This window comes from Arvicola amphibius, chromosome 3, assembly GCF_903992535.2.
Source record: "Arvicola amphibius chromosome 3, mArvAmp1.2, whole genome shotgun sequence".
Taxonomy (NCBI): Eukaryota; Metazoa; Chordata; class Mammalia; order Rodentia; family Cricetidae; genus Arvicola; species Arvicola amphibius.
The window spans coordinates 56,085,151-56,103,944 of NC_052049.1; the positions used below are offsets into that span (position 1 = coordinate 56,085,151).

General features: G+C 39.2%; 1 protein-coding gene across 4 annotated transcripts in view; it reads right to left on the reverse strand.

Annotated features, from left to right (window-relative positions):
* The window catches only part of Ssbp2 (single stranded DNA binding protein 2), a 251,742-nt gene that overhangs the window by 152,771 nt on the left and 80,177 nt on the right, over positions 1–18,794 (reverse strand). For all 4 annotated transcript variants that reach the window (XM_038322334.2, XM_038322333.1, XM_038322332.2 and 1 more), the window contains exons 2-3: positions 18,216–18,288; positions 1,989–2,050 (exon numbers count right to left, since the gene is read on the reverse strand). In XM_038322334.2, coding sequence (XP_038178262.1) covers positions 1,989–2,050; positions 18,216–18,288 — 135 coding nt within the window. The remainder of the gene's footprint in view (positions 1–1,988; positions 2,051–18,215; positions 18,289–18,794) is intronic.

Here is an 18,794-nt window from a genome sequence, read left to right on the forward strand (position 1 = left end):
CTTTCCATCTCTTCTGATTGATTTTAGTTTGAAGTCAACTTTGTTAGAAATTAGTATGGCCACACCGGCTTGTTTCTTAGGTCCATTTGCTTGATAAACCTTTTCTCAACCCTTTACTCTGAGTAGGTGTCTGTCTTTGTGGTTGAGGTGTGTTTCTTGTAAACAGCAGAATGTTGGATCCTGTTTTCGTATCCAACATTTCGTATTTTCTGGGCCTTTGAGTTGTAATTCTTCTCCTTCTTCTACCCCAATTATTCTTAGGTTTGGTCTTTTCATGGTGTCCCAGATTTCCTGGATGTTTTGTGTTAAGAATTTGTTAGATTTGTTTAGTTCTTTAATCTGTGAATTTATTTCCTCTATAGTATCTTCAGAGTCCGAGATTCTTTCTTCCATCTCTTGTATTCGGTTGGAAATACTTGTCTCTGAAGTTTCTGTTCGTTTACTCAGAGTTTCCATTTCCAGTCTTCCCTCAGATTGTATTTTCTTCATTACCTCCATTTCATTTATCAGGTCTTGTACTGTTTCCCTTACCTTTTTGATTGCTTTTTCTTGTTTTTCTTGTTTTTCTTGGGTATCTTTGAGAGATTTATTTATTTCTCAAGTCTCAAAGATATTACTAAGACAGCTAATCAGCTCTATGGTAAAGAATTAATAATTGTGCTATGTTCCCTGGGGACTCCACTGGCCCTTGGGGTGGACCAGCTTTAATCATTTCTCCTGACCCTCAGCTTTCCCCTCTATATGTCTAGCCCATCCCTGTTTTGTGATAGCAATTGATGCCTAGTGTCTGGCTGGAAGCATCACCCCAGTCCCCTGGCACCCATTTTGGAATGTTTGGTGGAAAGTTCCACTTATTGCGCTTGTTGACAATACACAACAAACACATTTTACTAAGTCTGCTCAAAGTTTCATGAGTACATTAAACATTTTTCAAAACTGCTTCTACTATATGACAGAAATACAAAGAAATACAAAGGTATAAAAGGCATTTCTCCAAGGTAAATTTTAAAAAAATAATCCCTTTGAACAGTTCAATAATTGATGATCACTGTATCAACAAACAGGTTCTTATGAATATGCTCTTCCATCTGAAGAAAAGACAAATTTGTTTCAGTACCTGATTATTTGCAACTTACCCCTTCCCTGTTGGACTCCTTGTTAGATGAGTGACTGTTATTTTAATGTATGACTAGCCTAGTGCTGACTACGTCAATACGATCACTATCTCCTGCTCCCAGTGTTCCCAAGAGAAGTGAAGTGCAAAGAACTGGGTGGCTAGCATGTCAACTCCTGTTTACAAAGTCAGTCTCATGGTAACTCTCAGCCCTCTTTACAGAAAACAATCTTATAGCTAGTTAGTAGCTAAGAGTCAAGAAAAGCTATCCTTATCTGCCACAGTGACACAACAAAGGAACTGCTATGGAATGAATTGTACCTTCTCCAAAGTCAGACGGTGAAGTCCTGACTCCCTGTGTGATGGTATTTGAGGTGGAGTCTCCGGAAAATAATTACATTTAGCTGACATCATGAGGGTAGACCCCTCATGATGAGGTTAGTTCCCTTGTAAGAACAGATACAGATATCTTGCCTTCCCTCTCTCCCACCACCATGAAAGGTTATGCTGTCTATGAGCCATCAGGACAACCCTTGTTAGTGCAAAGCACGATGGCACTGTTATCTGGGACTACTATAATCTGGAACCATGAGGAAATAAGCTTCAGCCTATGGTATTTCTTAAAACAGTTCTCTGTATGAATATAATGAACATATTTGAAATTCCACAATTCAACTCCACTTCCATTTAATTCAATAGTAATATCTTTAAGTCAATACAGGAATGCTGGCTTGAAGTTTTGTTTTTGTTTTCAAATGTTACCTTTTAGTTGACAGTTTTAGAAATGAAAAACAAAAAAAAAAGAGTAAGGGGTAATAAAGAGATTTTGGAATGCAGCATCAATCAAGAAAAAATGAGATAAAAAGATACTTACCACCACCAAGAATGTAAGAATCCTGGCGGCTCCCCCAATGTGATGTTTTTTTCCCATCTTATCTAAAACAAATTTAAAAAAATATTAAATACTTTCCTCAGAGTACCTTTCCCCATACATATTACCAAGCAAAGTTTTTCTCATTTAAAACGCTAGAGTGATTTTTTATGTTCTTTATCATTTTTGTGTTATTCTTTGTTCAGATTTTCCAAGTACTCCCTTTACATACGGTGTGTAAGAAGATGCCACCATAACTGTCTTGAACTTGCTTCTCACCACTTCAGCAATAAACATTTGGGTCTTGGTGCTCCATCTTTCTGTGACCAGAGAAATGGCTCAGTCATTAAAGGCATTTTCTATGCAAATCTGGTGACCAAAGTTCAATTCTAGGCACCTACATAAAGGGAGCAGGAGGAAACTCCAGAGTTGTCCTTCTACTTCTAGATGCATGCCAGGCATATGCATTCCCCACACATGACAGGCGCATTTAGTGTGTTTTAATTATGCGCACGCACACAAAAACATAAATAAGCTGACACTAAAAATGTGTTTCCTACCTTAGTCATCATTAATTGCCTTCCTGTTAAGTTCTCATAAATACGGAGACCCTCTGGGAGGAGAATGGAAGTAGGAAGAAGGGGAAAGAGCTGCTAACACCATTGGGGTTGCTCCACCAGCAGCAATTAGTGAGGCTAACAGCTGGTCCCACTTGACCTGTTTCTAGCTTAAATAGGCTGGATTCTTCCTGACCCCCAAGATGTACAAACACAACTGAGTAAAACCTTTCCTCCAATAGTGGTATTTCAGGTCCATGAGGGTCCCCTGAGCTCTGAAGCAATTGAGACCAGGAAGCTCATTCTTTCCTTGGAGGTAAAAAATTCAGCTATGAAAAATCTTTTACCCATGTTCTTATAAGTACAACCTCTTTGGTTTGATCTTTCAGCCCTGATGACCAGTTATGGAGATGAATGATTGTGTGTAAATATATAACTTCAATGTTCCTTCTATGCTTTTTTAAATAAACAGCTTCGCTATTTGCCTACATTATATTCTTTCTGTTGATATATTTAGTGTGTTTTAATTAGAATGTCTGGATCCTGACTGATATCACCACACCACAGCACTTCATGGAAGAATATTTAAATTGCATTCCTTTTAAGCAAAATGAAGCATAAACATTGGCAATGTGAACCAAGGAATAGTTAAGAATCTTCTTTGCCTGTTTTCTCATCTATAAAATAAGCTAGTAATTACCTACGTAAAAAGATTTTTGAGAGGATTAAACTTGTTAGTACATGAAATCACTTAAAACAGAGAGTACCAAAATAACTGTTAGCTGTCGAGTAGTTTGCTTTTACCCTAAAAACATTCTCACAAAAAGTTAATTTAGCATTATTGTCACCTATACCAAAATAGCCAGAGATACATCACACAAAAACACTTACATGTTCAGTTTTATACTAAATAAAATTAAACTTACTAATCAGAACAATGTAAAATACTTTGTGAATATCATCTGTACAACCAGGGAAGAGAATACAATCGTAACCAGGAAGATGAAGGAAGCAGAACACAGCCTTGAGGAGATTTCTCAGATGGGAACACAAGTCAGCAGGTGGTCATAACAGAGCCTGCTCTTGGAGATAAGTGGACATCGGACTGGGGTACTTTGGAGAGTGAGCTTTAAACCCAGTCTGCAGAAGGAAGGGAAGGCTGTCCAGAGCAGCTTCCCAAGTGCAGAGCGCTGGCAGCCATATCCGTCCCTGCATCTCCCCCAACCCTCTATAACACCAGGAAGAAGGGACCATGCACTGCACACGGGGAAAGTACTGTGAAAAGCATTCCAGGTGTCCTGCTTGATTTCAATAGAAAGCTTCCGGAACAAGCTGGGTAACTGTAAACTTGATCTAGATGAAGGAACATATCTCTGGGAGAGGCCTCAGCTGAGGAAGATTTCTCAGACTTTACCATTCAATCACTCATTCTCCCTCCACTGCCACATCAAGGGACCATGACTCTGTTTCTATATGGGGAGGGCAAGAAAAAAGCTGTAAGAGAAAACACTGAGAGATGAGACTAGGTGAGTAAGCAGGAACCAGATCGAGGGAAGTTGAGACTCAACTTAAAGCCTATAATGTTGAAACTTCTAGGAGAAAACATTGGAAATACTCTTCAAGACACTGGGGCCAGCAACTCATTGTCACAGCAATGAGCCCCAAGTATCTGCAGACTAGGACTACATGAAAACACAAGGAAACCAGCAGTTGAACAAACAGGCCATAGAAAGTCTTTCATCTACATTTCATACTGGGGCTAACATACAGACTTTACCAAAAAAGAAAAAAAACTGAAGAAATTAAATACCAAGGAACTAAAACTTCCAGTCAACAAATGAACAGTTTTTAAAGAAACACAGAAGGCCAATAACTAATTTTAAAGTGTTCAGCATCAAAACTACTTTAAGACATCACCTCACCTCAGTTGTAATGAAATCAAGTCCTCAAGAAAGCTCACAACAAATGTTGGAGAGGATGTAGGTGAAAGAAACCCTGCTCGCTGCTGGTTGGACCGCAAATTAATAAGCCATTATATTATGGGTATCAGTTTGGAGGTTCCTCAAAAGGTTACAAATAGAACTGCCTATGACCTAGTTATTCCACTCCAGAAGTGAGCGCAAGTCACTCTTATCTTTCCACAGAGATATTTGCACATCTCTATTTCCTATAGCAAGGCAATGGAGCAAATAGACATCTATCCACAGATGAATGGATAATAAAAATTTCATACAAGCAATAAAGAAAATGAGAATTTCAGTGTGAGAGTGTGGAGGGGCTCCAGGGTGTGTAGCTATGAGGAACTGGGAGATGAAAGGAAAGGGGAAAGTAATATAATTCTATTTCAACTAGAATAAATGTCAGATAAAAATAAAACTGATGATGATTCAGGTCTAAATAAAAAGTGAAATCACAAAACTTGCAAGAAAACGGACTTAGACTGTATAATATTAAAGTACCCAAACTCAGAAAGAAAAAAAATGGGTGCTCTCCCTCAGATGTAGCCTATAATGTAAACACCTGTAAGTGTGGGTATAGCTTAACGTTTAGTACGAAGACACAGAAAGGGCACTATCAGGTGATGAGAAGGGCTAGATCATACAAGCGGACACACGCATCATGGAAGACAATACAAAGCTAACAGTCTGTGTGGTATCAACGCTGCCTGCTTTGTATATAAAGGATAAGCTCATAAAGTGTATTAAGCACGTGAGAGCAGAAGCGCAGCCCACAGCTTCAGAGCCGGGCTCCAACTGGAGCTGACTGGGATGTGCAGACACTAGACCCTTGTTTTGGTCCCTATCTTAGTCTAGGATTCTAAGAACATGAGACGTAAATAACCTGGAATCTTAAAGCAAACAACTAATGTACTGCCAACAAAACAAATGAAGTACAACAGCAATCTTAAGAAAGCTAAATAAAAACTTGAGCAATCAGTAAACTCAGGAAGATTAAATGTGAGCAATAAACACAAACATCATATAAATGAAGGTAGATTTTAATTTGAATTCCCCTAAGTAGTGACATTTAGAAAATGTGCATTTTTGTCTCCTTGTATCTGATCATTTCAGTCCCTCATATCCTCTGGCTCATAAACAGTAAGGAATATTACTTAACTAATATTGATGAGAAATAAAACTGTAATGGCCTATTAGATATAATATAGTCCAAAACATTTTTGTTCTGCTCTCAACTTCTTGCCATACCAGATCTTCATGGCTCATGTCTTCACGAGAGAGCATAATATCATGAATGTGCCCCAAACACACTAATATTCTGCGCACTGGAATTAACCCTATCTTTGGAATAACAAGATTTTCAAAATATTATTCTTGAATTTCAAGCTTTCACCGTGGTTTTGCATAATATGCTCATGAAACAAAACAACCAGTGTTGTTAGTTAAAAACAGAAAGTGAAATCACGTGAGGTCTCAGGGCCAGGAGTACTGGAGGTAGGATTAATTTAGTCAAGCCTGCCCTGCACCCCAGTTACCACCAGTGTCCTCCCTGAACTGTCAACCAATCAAAAACTACTTCAGAGACAAGACAGTGTACTCTGAAAAGCTACCCGTATTTGTTACTGATACAGTCTTTTATCAGAAGAAGTCAGAAGGCAATCTGAGTGTTTAAACTCAAAACAGATCACACGTACCATTGCTCTCAGCCTGATAACATTTTTTACTAGAAAGTGACTATAGTTCATCTTTCCCATGTCAGATTATGGTTCTGTACCAGAAGCAGCTCAACTTCCATCTACCAGACACACAAGCCTTCCTTTTACCATTACTGAATGAATACTGAAAGCCAGAAATGATCCCACAGCAAGTGATGTGCTATTTCCAAACTGTCACTAGCTCATGAAGAGCTTACCTACGGAGAGAAAGAAATCCTCTCAAAGGGGCAAAACAGACTGGGGAAACGGACATCAGAAATAACCTAAGGAATGTCAACAGAAAAACTAATTGCAAATGTTGATACCTATATTCCAGAACAGCGTGAGGCCATCACAAAGAACAGGCTGTCTCTCCATGGAAAAGACATGCTCTACCAGTTAGCAAGTTGGAAGAACATGTACAATAGGAAAATGTTCTGTTTGAAAGCGGGGGCAGAGGGTTGTGCACAGTTAAGTGAATGTATATTAAATACATCAAATTTACAACTATCTTCTGGAAGGGGGTAATAGAAGACTTCCATTTTAATATTACATTCATTTATGTATTTGTTACTTAGCTACTATATATTAATAAGCGGTGGCATTGATAAATTGCCAGAACGTAGCATGTTAGTCAAAATTTGAGAAACAATTGTTCTAAATGGGATCTTCAACTCACTGAGTGCTCTGCTGTGGTCTCTGTGGTTGGTTTCTCTGCTCGGATAACATCTAAGCCAACAAGTTCTCTGTCTTTCCAAGTCTTCCTTCTTCTCTGTCCCAGCCCCACCACATGCTTTCCTTCTCTGACACTCTGTCCTGTTTGAATATCATATCCCCTCTCTTCCTACCACATGACCAGCTAGAATCTCTATACAACTACAACTTCCAAGCAATTCTCAAAACCTTTTCTTCTGTCATATTTGAGATTTGGGGCATTGTATGTAATTATGCTCACTCTAACATACAATCTAGCATTTCCAGCATTTCTACATAAGCTAAGAACCAAACATTAAATCATGAACAAAATATACATTAATAGATGTATGGCTTATGGTGTAAGTACAAGGTAAATCTCACACAACAATGCTCCTATGAATCATCTCATAAATATGGTCAGGTCAAGTTGGCTGGAGAGAGATCTTATTTTATATGACTAATCGAATATCCCATGAAAAAAATGATATTGGCTTTGAAGGGAGAGAGAGAGAGAGAGAGAGAGAGTGTGTGTGTGTGTGTGTGTGTGTGTGTGTGTAAAATTACAACCCATTTTTATTTGAGGAAAATTAGAAAATAAATATTGTCAATAAAGGAAACCTTTCAACCATGTGTAGTTATCGTTTTTAATACCTTAAATTTGGGTCAATAACCGCATTACAGGATTGGTGAGCCTTTGAGAGTTGACAAAAAGTAGCAATATGTATTTTTCTAAGGTGAGGGTCTGCAGTTTAATATTCATCAGGTTCTTAAGAGTCTCCCATTTAAAAAATTAAGAACTATCTCTTTCCCCATAATTTTACAAAATAAAAAATAAAAATTGTCAAGTGTGTATATAATATTTTCTATCTCAGCCTCCTTGTTGCTGGCTAGCTTTCTGTTGAGCTCTGCCTTCAGGACATGCTAGCAGGACATCAAGAGCAGGCAGGCCTGTGGGTCCAAAAGTGACAATTCTGGACATCAGCAACACCTATGCATAGGGATAGGTGTGGTGTATGGGTGGGGTGTAGAGATAAGAGGTCAGTGTTAAAAAAAAATCCACAGTCAGTATTGTGAATTTCCTTGAAATTGTCCTTATTTCTCTGATACGGTCTCTGGCTAAGCCCAGAGTTCACTAATGACTACACTATCTGACCCCCAGGTCCCAAGTACTAGAATAGAGGCGGGCTCTGCTGAACCCAGCTTTTGATGTCAGTCAAAACCAGGGTATAAACTCTGGTCCTTGTATCATAAGCTGATCCATCTCCACAGCCTGCTAACAACACTCTCTGAAGCTCTGGTATTGTCAGTATGGCATCTTATGGCAGACTGAAGCCCCTTCAAGAACATCTCTATAAGTGTACCAATAGGTCTCAAGCTCAGGGTCCCTAAACTTTTCTATGTTTTCATAAATTCTTTCACACTTTTTGAATGTGTAACATTTTTAAAAATTTTAACAACATTAAGGATAAAACCTGTTCTTGAGTGAGTATCAGGATATCCAACTCATTTGCAAATAAAATGCCCGAGATTTCTAATCTAGATAGAATGTGCTGTTCCCTCTGATTTCTAAGGTATAAGTATGTGCACACATCAAACTAAACACATATAAATGCAAATAAAATAAAAATATTTAGGAATTGAAACAAAGGAAATTTAACAGAAGTAAAACCTCCCTGTGTTTTGACGTGAACAAGCTGAAGCTGTGCTGTCTAGTCACACATGGCTCCTAGATTTGAGTTACAATAGCTGAGCGCTTCCCAGTTGTCCCTACACAGTCAAATACTCCACAGTACATGGGGCAGCCTTACCAAACAATGCAAGCTGGCAGCCTTCCATGAGCAGTCTCAGCACTGCTTTGATTTAGAAGGAATGAAAATGAAAAAATAATACAATACATATATACATATATGTGAATTTGGGGGGAACGCCTCAATGGTTCTTGCTGGGTTTTATTCTAAAGGTCATTAGGTGGTTATGAAAGGAATGACCTTTTAGTATTCTGTGCAACAAAGTTTAAAAGTTACAAATGATATCTCGACAAGAAGTTCAGGATGTCTGGGAGAATTTTTTTTTAAGGACAATATAAAAACTGCAAGGATTCAGCAAGTCAGAAGGCAAATTGCAGTTCAAGGGAACAGCTGGTGGGAACTTCTCTGTGGTCAGAAAGAAACAAAAACACAGCCAGTAGCAATTGTATCTAATCAGTGTCACTATCCATAAAATCCTAATTTTTTCCCACTATTCTCTGACCTTCTGCAAGAATCTCTCACCTTCAAGAGCAATGAGTTAGTGGATCCTAGGAACTACACAGGGAACAGAATCTCGGACACAGAAAAGGAGTGAGCTTATGGAGCAGCAGAACTCACTGTAAAACTCCAAAGAAACAAGAAAGCCCAGCAAGAGAACTCTATGTCCCTCCACTGAGGTTCTCTGATAGCAGGGAAGTATTGAGAGAGCCTATAACATTCATCTCAGGGCTGGAGACATTTTATTACAAAGAGTACCCCAAAAGTCAGATAACTTTAGGCCTCTCAAGTACAGACACATGACATATCCATGTACATATAAGATGTATATTTACTATTGTGCCCAAAAAGTACATAAAAATAGAAAAAAAAACTACAAAAATAGAAAAAAATTACTGGTCACAAGTGTAAAAAGCAACACTGTGAAACACGCATACCTTCCAGACACTATTCTGTACAACTTATATGTACTGAATCCAACGTACACCCCTATGCAAATCTGTAGTATTATCATCTTCTTTCATAATTAAGAAAATCAGCTAAGATGTGGCACATATTCAAACTCAAGACATTTGGTTGAAAGGCACTTACAGATTTGAATTAGAGCTCAAGAAGCTGACTAGCAAGTACAATTTCATTTCTTTATACAGGAGAAAAATGGAAGGGAACTGTGAAGTCTACAGTGTCCAATGACTGGGGACTGGAAAAGCAATACTTCATTAGATGCTGCAAAGTTACTATTTCAGGTCAACATGTTGGCCAAGAAAAGAGGACAGCAAAGAAACTGTAAAAGGAAAGGGGGAAATGTGTAACTCTACAGGGGCATTTTACTCCCCCACCCAAGACAGAGTTTCTCTGTGAAGCCCTGGCTGTCTTAGAACTCACTCTGTAACCACGCTGGTCACAAACTCAGAGATCTATCTTCCTTTGCCTTCTAAGTGCTGGGATTAAAGGTGTGCATTACTACGCCTGGCAAGCATTTTTACTCTTAATTATATATTTGTTAAGAACACCCAGCCTCATTTACAAGCATGAATATTATAAAAAATTCAAAAATCAACAGGAATTCTCTATCTATGGGAATAATATAACAAGAAAAACACAACTAGCAATGAGTACAAAGTATTAAATCTGACCTAGAGTTGAAAAGTTTCTGAACACTCTTAAAGCTGAATTTTACTGGTCATGAAGACAAAGTAGAACAGGACTCTGTGCTGACACCATTCCTAAAGAGCATCTAAAGTCAGGAAGTAGAAAGCCACTCAAACTATATGTAGGTTTGGGGCAATAATTAAAATTTATCACATGCCAAAAGTAACTCTGAACTTGTTAGTTCAACCTAGTTAGAGAATCGCTTGGCCAATATTGTTAGTCCAGTGTTTTCAGTTTCATTTAGAAAAAGAAATAAAGAACAGAATTCCTAAATCCTTGAATGAGTGGGTCTCTGAATCTATATGTCTTTCTTCTGCCTTTTTTTTTTGGGGGGGGGGGGGTTCTTTTCCATCTGTTTATTTTGTCCTATTCAAATTCCAGTATGCTAGTTGTTATCTTTTCTTACTATATTTTATTTCATAAAAAAGGAAAGTAAAAGGAGCTGGTCTAATATAATTATGGTCTTCACTCTTCCAACCAACAACAAAGCCATCAGGAGCAGTTGATTGCTCATAGTTAGGTCAGGAGCACTTTTTTAAAAGATTAAGCCCACATGAATAACTGGGCTGGTGAGAAAAACGCCTTGCTTGTCCAAATGCCACTGGACGTACTGAGTGCCCTTCCCACAGTTTTAGGTGTAACAATCAGCCCAAGTAAATGTAAGAAATGGTCCAGCACAGTAATCTTGACTCCAAAGAACTTACTGACATTATGGTCATTTATAACCTCACTGATACTGAAGGAGAAATTGAAAAAGAAGTGGCTACTTTGCATTGAACCTCAGCAAAAACATTAGGTTGAAGTAACTATTTTAATCCTCTCTTTATTATAATACTCAACCCAAATGATTCATTCCACCTATTTTTAGTTTCTTGTGTAACAGTTCTGAGTAAGGTAAAAATCTGGGAAAAAAGTAGTAAAAACTGAAAGAACATGAGCAGTCATATACAACTGAACTGCTTAAAAAGTCATTCTAGGTTGTTTCCAGGTTCTCGTTGTGACAAACAGAGCTGCTATGAACATAGCTGAGCACATGTCCTTGTGGCACGATTGAGCATCCTTTGGATATATACCCAAAAGTGGTATTTCTGGGTCTTGAAGGTTGTTTCCTGATTTTCTGAGAAATCGCCACACTGATATCCAAAGGGGCTGTACCAACTTGCACTCCCACCAGCAATGCAGGAGTGTTGTTCCCTTTATCCCACATCCTTCTCCAGCATACGCTGTCATCAGTGTTTTTGATCTTGGCCATTCTTACAGGTTTTTAAGATGGAATCTCAGAGTTTTTTTGATTTGCGTTTCTCAGATGACTAAGGATGTTGAACATTTCCTTAAGTGTCTTTCAGCCATTTTAGATTCTTCTGTTGAGTGTTCTCTGTTTATGTTTGTACTCCATTTTTTATCGGATTATTTGTTCTTTTGATGACCAATTTCTTGTGTTTTTGTATAATTTGAAGATCATCCTTCTGTCTGATGTAGGGTTGGTGAAGATCTTCTCCCATTCTGTAGTCTGTTGTTTTGTCTTGTTGACCATGTCCTTTGCTTTACAGAAGCTTTTCAGTTTCAGGAGGTCCCATTTATTAATTGTTTCTCTCTCTCTCTCAGTGTCTGTGCTACTGGGGTTATATTTAGGAAGTAGTCTCCTGTGCCAATGCATTCAAGTGTACTTCCCACTTTCTCTTCTATAAGGCTCAGTGTGGCTGGCTTTATGTTGAGGTCTTTGATCCATTTGGAATTGAGTTTTGTGCATGCCGATAGACATGGTCTATTTTCATTCTTCTACATGTTGATATCCAGTTATGCCAGCACCATTTGCTGAATATGCTTTCTTTTTTGCATTTTATATATTTTGCTTCAAAATCAGGGGTTTGAAGCTGTGTGGATTAATATCTAAATCTTCAATTCAGTTCCACTGTTCATCCTGCCTGTTCTTATGCCAATACCAGACTGTTTTCAGTACTGTAGCTCTATAGTAGAGTTTGAAGTCAGGGACTGTGATGCCTTCAGAAGTGCCCCTCGACCGAAGAATGGATAAGGAAAATGTGGTACATTTACACAATGGAGTACTACACAGCAGAAAAAAATAACGACAGCTTGAAATTTGCAGGCATTTGGATGGAGCTAGAAAACATTATTTTGAGTGTGGCAACCCAGACCCAGAAAGATAAATATCATATATACTCACTTATCTCACTCATAAGTGGCTTTTAGACATAAAGAAAAAAAAACAGCCTACAATTCAAAATCCCAGAGAACCTAGATAACACTGAGGACCCTAAGAGAGACATACATAGATCTAATCTACATGGGAAGTAGAAAAAGACAAGATCTCCTGAGTAAACTGGGAGCATGGGGACCTTGGCGTAGGGTTGAAGGGGGGAAGGGAAAGGCAGGGAGGAGAGCAGAGAAAATATATAGCTCAATTAAATCCATTAAAAAAAAGAAGCTTAAAAAAAAGTCATTCTGATAAACCTCCACACTGAGGTTTCTCAGGAAATTTGGGATCCACTTACCCCAGGACCCAGCAATCCCACTCTTGGGAATTTACCCAAGAGATGCCCAATCATATTACAAAAGCATCTGTTCAACTATGTTTATAGCAGCATTATTTGTAATAGCCAGAACCTGGAAACAACCTAGATGCCCTTCAGTAGAAGAATGGATGAAGAAAGTGTGGAATATATACATATTAGAGTACTACTCGGCGGTAAAAAACAATGACATCTTGAATTTTGCATGCAAATGGAGGGAAATAGAAAACACCATCCTGAGTGAGGTAACCCAGGCCCAAAAAGATGAACATGGGATGTACTCACTCATAATTGGGTTCTAGCCATAAATAAAGGACATCGAGCCTATAATTCGTAAAAATCCTAGAGAAGCTATATAAGAAGGTGAACCCAAAGAAAAACATATAGTTATCCTCCTGGATACTGGAAGTAGACAAGATTGCCGGACAAAAAATGGGAACATAGAGGTGGGGTGGGATGGGGGGAGGGGGGAGGGGGCGAGAAAAGTGTGAAGTGGAGGATGGGAAGAGCTTGGGGGAATAGGATGGTTGGGATATAGGAAGGGTGGATATGGGAACAAGGAATTATATATCTTACTTAAGGGAGCCATTCTAGGGTTGGCAGAGACTTGACTCTAGAGGGGTTCCCAGGTGTCCAGAGGACGCCCCCAGCTAGGTCCTTGGGCAGCTGAGGAGAGGGTGCCAGAAATGTCCAGATCCTATTGCCATACTCATGAATATCTTGCATATCACCATAGAACCTTCACCTGGCATTGGATGGAGAAAATGACAGAGCCCCACATAGGAGCACCGGACTGAGCTCCCAAGGTCCCGATGAGGAGCAAAAGGAGGGAGATCATGAGCAAGGAAGTCAGGACCGTGAGGAGTGCGTTTACCCATTGAGACGGTGGGACAGATCTAACGGGAGACCACCAAGTCCAGTTGGAATGGAACTGATGGAACAGGGGACCAAACCGGGCTCTCTGAATGTGGCTGACGGTGGAGGAGGACTGAGAAACCAAGGACAACGGCAATGAATGTGAACTCTACAGCATGGACGGGCTCACTGTGAGCCTTAACCTTCACCTGGCGATGGATGGAGATAGAGACAGAGCCCCACAATGGAGCACCGGACTGAGCTCCCAAAGTTCTGATGAGGAGCAGAAGGAGAGAGATCATGAGAAAGAAAGTCAGAACCATGAGGGATGCGTTCACCCACTGAGGCGGCAGGACAGAACTAATGGGAGACCACCAAGTCCACTTGGAATGGGACTGATGGAACATGCGACCAAATTGAACTCTCTGAAAGTGGCTGATGGTGGAGGCTGACCGAGGAGCCAAGGACAATGGCGATGGGCTTGGTCTCTACGACATGTACGGGCTCTGTGTGAGCCTTGTCAGTTTGGTTGCTCACCTTCCTGGACCTGGAGGGAGTTGGGAGGACCTTGAACTCAACATAGTGTAGAGAACCCTGATGGCTCTTTGGCCTAGAGAGGGAGGGAGTGGGGGTATGGGTGGAGGGGAGGGGAGGGAAGGGGGAGGAGGAGGGGAGGAGATGGCAATTTTTAATAAAAAATAAATAAACTGGAAAAAAAAAGTCATTCTGCCGGGCGGTGGTGATGCATGCCTTTAATCCCAGCACTCGGGAGGCAAAGGCAGGCGGGTCTCTGAGTTCGAGGCCAGCCTGGTCTACAAGAGCTAGTTCCAGGACAGGCTCTAAAGCTACAGGGAAACCCTGTCTCGAAAAAAAAAAAAAAAAAAAAAAAAAAAAGTCATTCTACAGAGAGTGCCCTCTAATTCTGCGTGTGTAGGTTGGAGAGCTCTAAACACCACACCATGCTTTTCTCTCCCCTCTGTCCTGTCTACAGTCAGGGGACAGGGTAACATGGATATCGAAGAATAGACTTAACGATGCTGTTCTTTTACTGTAAACTTCCATAGGCTCTATCATCGAGAAGGTAGTGTAAAATTTCCTACTGAAGTACACAATGGTCTTCCTGTATAGGCCCCTGCAGGCTGCACTGACATCTTAAAGACAGAGAACCCTGAGAAAGCCTTCCTAGTGAATGGTGACACCCAAGTCCTTTGGGTACATAAGAAGAGAACAGTTTAAGCACAGTAACACAACAGTGCCCTGAAGACAGAGCCTTGTGGTACATACAGCAAATACAAGCAATTAGATATTGCAGACACTCACAATGTGAGGGAATAAAAAGTTAGGCACTGAAATATAATATAAAACTCCAGCATGTGCTCAGCAAAGTGATATCACAAACACACCTCAAGCTTCCCTTTGTAAATTCAGAACACTTAAGATTATGTATTTTCTATATTTTTAAACAAGTATAAATATATAAACATAATGTTTTCATATATAAAGATTCTACAACTAGGGAGAACCCCTCTGACATTCTCCCTCACTCCCCACTTCTCTGATGGTGCACACACACTTAGGCCGTGCTGTCATGTGCTCTGATCATATCCTCCACCCTACCCATCTACCAGTCTTCTTCTTTATCCAGTCTCCCTTCTGCTCCCATGGTATGTGTGTATGGTGTATGGGTGTGTGTGTGTGTGTGTGTGTGTGCGCACGTGCGCACACACACGTGCACTTTTATGCATACTAAGTCTAGGATCTTCAAATGAAAGAAAACAGCAATACCTTTCTCGAATTGGTATATTTTACTCAATATGATCTCAAGTTGTACCCATTTTTCTAGAAAATAGCAAAATTATATTTTTCTGGCTGAATAACACTTCACTGTGCATATTACCCTATTTTATTTACTTACCCTTCTATTTTTAGAACCTAAACAAATAGTTATAAAAAATATGGATGTAGAGTGTATTTGTTATACACTGACTTAGAGTCCTTTAGGTACAGACCCAGAGGAAATATGCAAGGTGTCATATGTATTTAGTTCTGTGAGAAACTTCCATAGTGATCTTCATAGTGACGGGAAATTTCTGTAGTTCCTTTTTACCCACATCCTCACTAGAATTGGTCTTTAGCTGCTACAGGGTGAGATGGCATTTCTGGGTAGTTCTAACATGCATTTCCCCGATTACTAAGCATGAGACAGTTTTTCTGATTATTAGTCATCTGTGCTTCATCTTCTGAGATACTCATCTCACTAGCTCATTTATCGATAGAGGTGTTTGGGAACTTTTAGGAGTTGAATATTTTTGAATCATATGCTCTCGATGATGATCTTTGGGAGATGTCTAGTAGCTAGGAAAGATCTCTTCTGTGTGTAGGGTGTCTTCCCACTTGAATGTTTGCTATACAGCAGCTCTCTCCCTTCATGCAATCCCATTAGACAGTTCTTGGGCTTTATTTCCTGAGTTGTAGTTCTACAGAAAATCATTATCTATGTTATGACTGAATTCTTCTCCTGATACTGCCCAGGCAACAGTGTTTCAAGTCTCATAGTAGGGTCTCTGATACACCTGCAACTGATTTTTGCAGAGTAGGAGGAATTTAGTTTCACTTCCCTTTGTATGGATCACATTCACAGCACCACTTTTTTGGAAAAGTATCTGCTCTTCAATGCATGGTTGTAAAACCATGTAACTTTAGGGGTTTAACTTCTGGGTACTCCATTGCATGGATCTGCATGTCTGCTTTGATGCCAACACTATGCTGTTTTGTATCACAAACCTGTAACATAACTTGAAATTGGATGCTTTACTGTCTCTAGCACTGTTCTTTTTTCTCAAGACTCTAACCTGGAGTTCTACACGTTTGTATGCTTTTAGCATTCCTTCCTATTTCTGTGAAGAATTTTGTTATATTTGATGGAGACTGCATTGTTTCTGTAGATCATTCTTAGTAATATGGTCATGTTTTATTATACTGATACTGACAATCCTTGAACATGGAAAATGTTTCCTTCAATTTCCTTATTTGATACTTATGGTGGTTTTAATCAGAATGGCCTCCAAGGGGTCATATGTTTGAATGTCTGATCTGTGTGTTAATGTATGCACTTGTTTGAGAGCAAAGGAATCAAAAGTAAGCTATCCCTCATGTGAAGCAACACCAGAAGGGGTTTCCCGCATACATGACAAGTGTAGACCCAATGACCATGGACAATTTGAATTTTAATTCCATAACTCATTAACTTGATCCTGTTCTGATTAATAAAACAGCAGTAATATGATGTGTCATGCAAATTTCTTAAAAGAATTTGAAATAATAAATTTGGTACTTGATGTGCCTACTACATAACAGAATTCAACATCCTCATTATCCTTATAATAATGCAGATAAGAGAAGAAAAATAGAGTTGTAGTGTAAGAAAGCTCAGATTCAGAGCTGGAAAAAGCAAAAGAGGAGCAGACACTTGCCTGTAATTCCAGCACTCGGGAGGCTGAGGCAGGTGTGATGGCAAGTTTGAGGCCAGCGTGTTTCCAACAAGAAAATCAAGCAGAACGGTGAAGGAGGAGAGAGAGAGTATCGAAAGTTTGAAAAGATTTTCAAAAATATTTTGAAACACCCAACTCTTATTCATGTAAAATAAAAACCAAAAAATTCACATTGTCAAAACTTGTAAACAGCTGGAGAGATGGCTCAGAGGTTAAGAACACTGGCTGCTCTTCCAGAGGTCCTGAGTTCAATTCCCAGCAACCACATGGTGGCTCACAGCCATCTATAATAAGATCTGGTGCCCTCTTCTGGCCTGCAGGCATACATGCAAGCAGAACACTGTATACAGAATGAATGAATAAATTATATACACTTGTAAACATAAGGTACTGTTGGAAACAGGCCCTGGATGGAAGTGTAAGGTGTGTACACACGTGTCCATGTGCAAGCATACACAGGAGCTCTAGCACTTATGAGCACCTGGCACTTGTGCATCACTCGGTGGACAACTCAAATGTCTGTTCTCTTCTTCTATAACGTCATCCTGGGGAACAAACTCAGGTCATCAGGCATGCTGACAAGAACTTTTACCCAAAGAGCCAGCCCACTGGCCCTCAACTACATCTTCTCAAGACAATGCCTCTCTGTGGCCTGACCTCTGATGAGCAGGCTGGGCTGGCTGATCTATGTGCCTGTCTTCACCTCTGGGAACAGAAATGCACACCACCACAGTCAGACTTTGCTGTGTGTATATGCTTGAGATCAGACTAACTGAACCATCTCCTCAGGCCTAGTGGAAGCTTCTAAAGCAAATTTGCATTCTTAGTTATTATTGCCATATTGAGATAACTTTCAAAGGGAATAAATACCTAGAAAGTTTACTAGACTGTTACTGAGTTCCACAAAAAAGGTGTCGAGATACTAAAAACACTTACATAACAATCTACAAAGATTATATTACGTAAAATGCTACCTGAGCACTTCATCATTCTGTATATTTCTCATTCATTTACATAGCAAATGTAATACAGAAAACATATAAAACATACCTCTGATAAAAATGTTTGGGCCGATTTCTGAGCTCCTACATGGAGCAGATATTCATATACGTAGAGCGCTAACCTGGAAAACAGACGAGACATTCACTGAGAGGAGGACTTTAATGTGTTTAATCAATCATTCTACATCAAAGACATTTATACACTAACAGTGACAGAAAATAAACCTTTGGCCACACCCTTTCAATGAGAATGTATCTATATTCAGGAAGAAATTAATTATACTAATATGTTAGGTTTTAGAGAAAAAATAACTAAACATATTTTTTCTTACATCATCTCACTTATTCAAACATTCTCTTTGTTATACTTAATATAATCAGTAGTTTAAAACAAAAAATTAATAATTCCTGAATTCCATTTTAAGGTAAATCCCATTTTCTTTCATTAGTAAAATAAATGAATTAACTGAATTTTATTACCTTTGACCTTTTTGGTGGCCAATACTGTTAACCCACTTATGTATACACCCAGCTCAAAACATGTTTGGTATCAATGTTAACACTTGTTTAAAAGTTTCTACCTTCTACTTAATCTTTAGACTTGATTATCAGGCCAATTAATATTCTA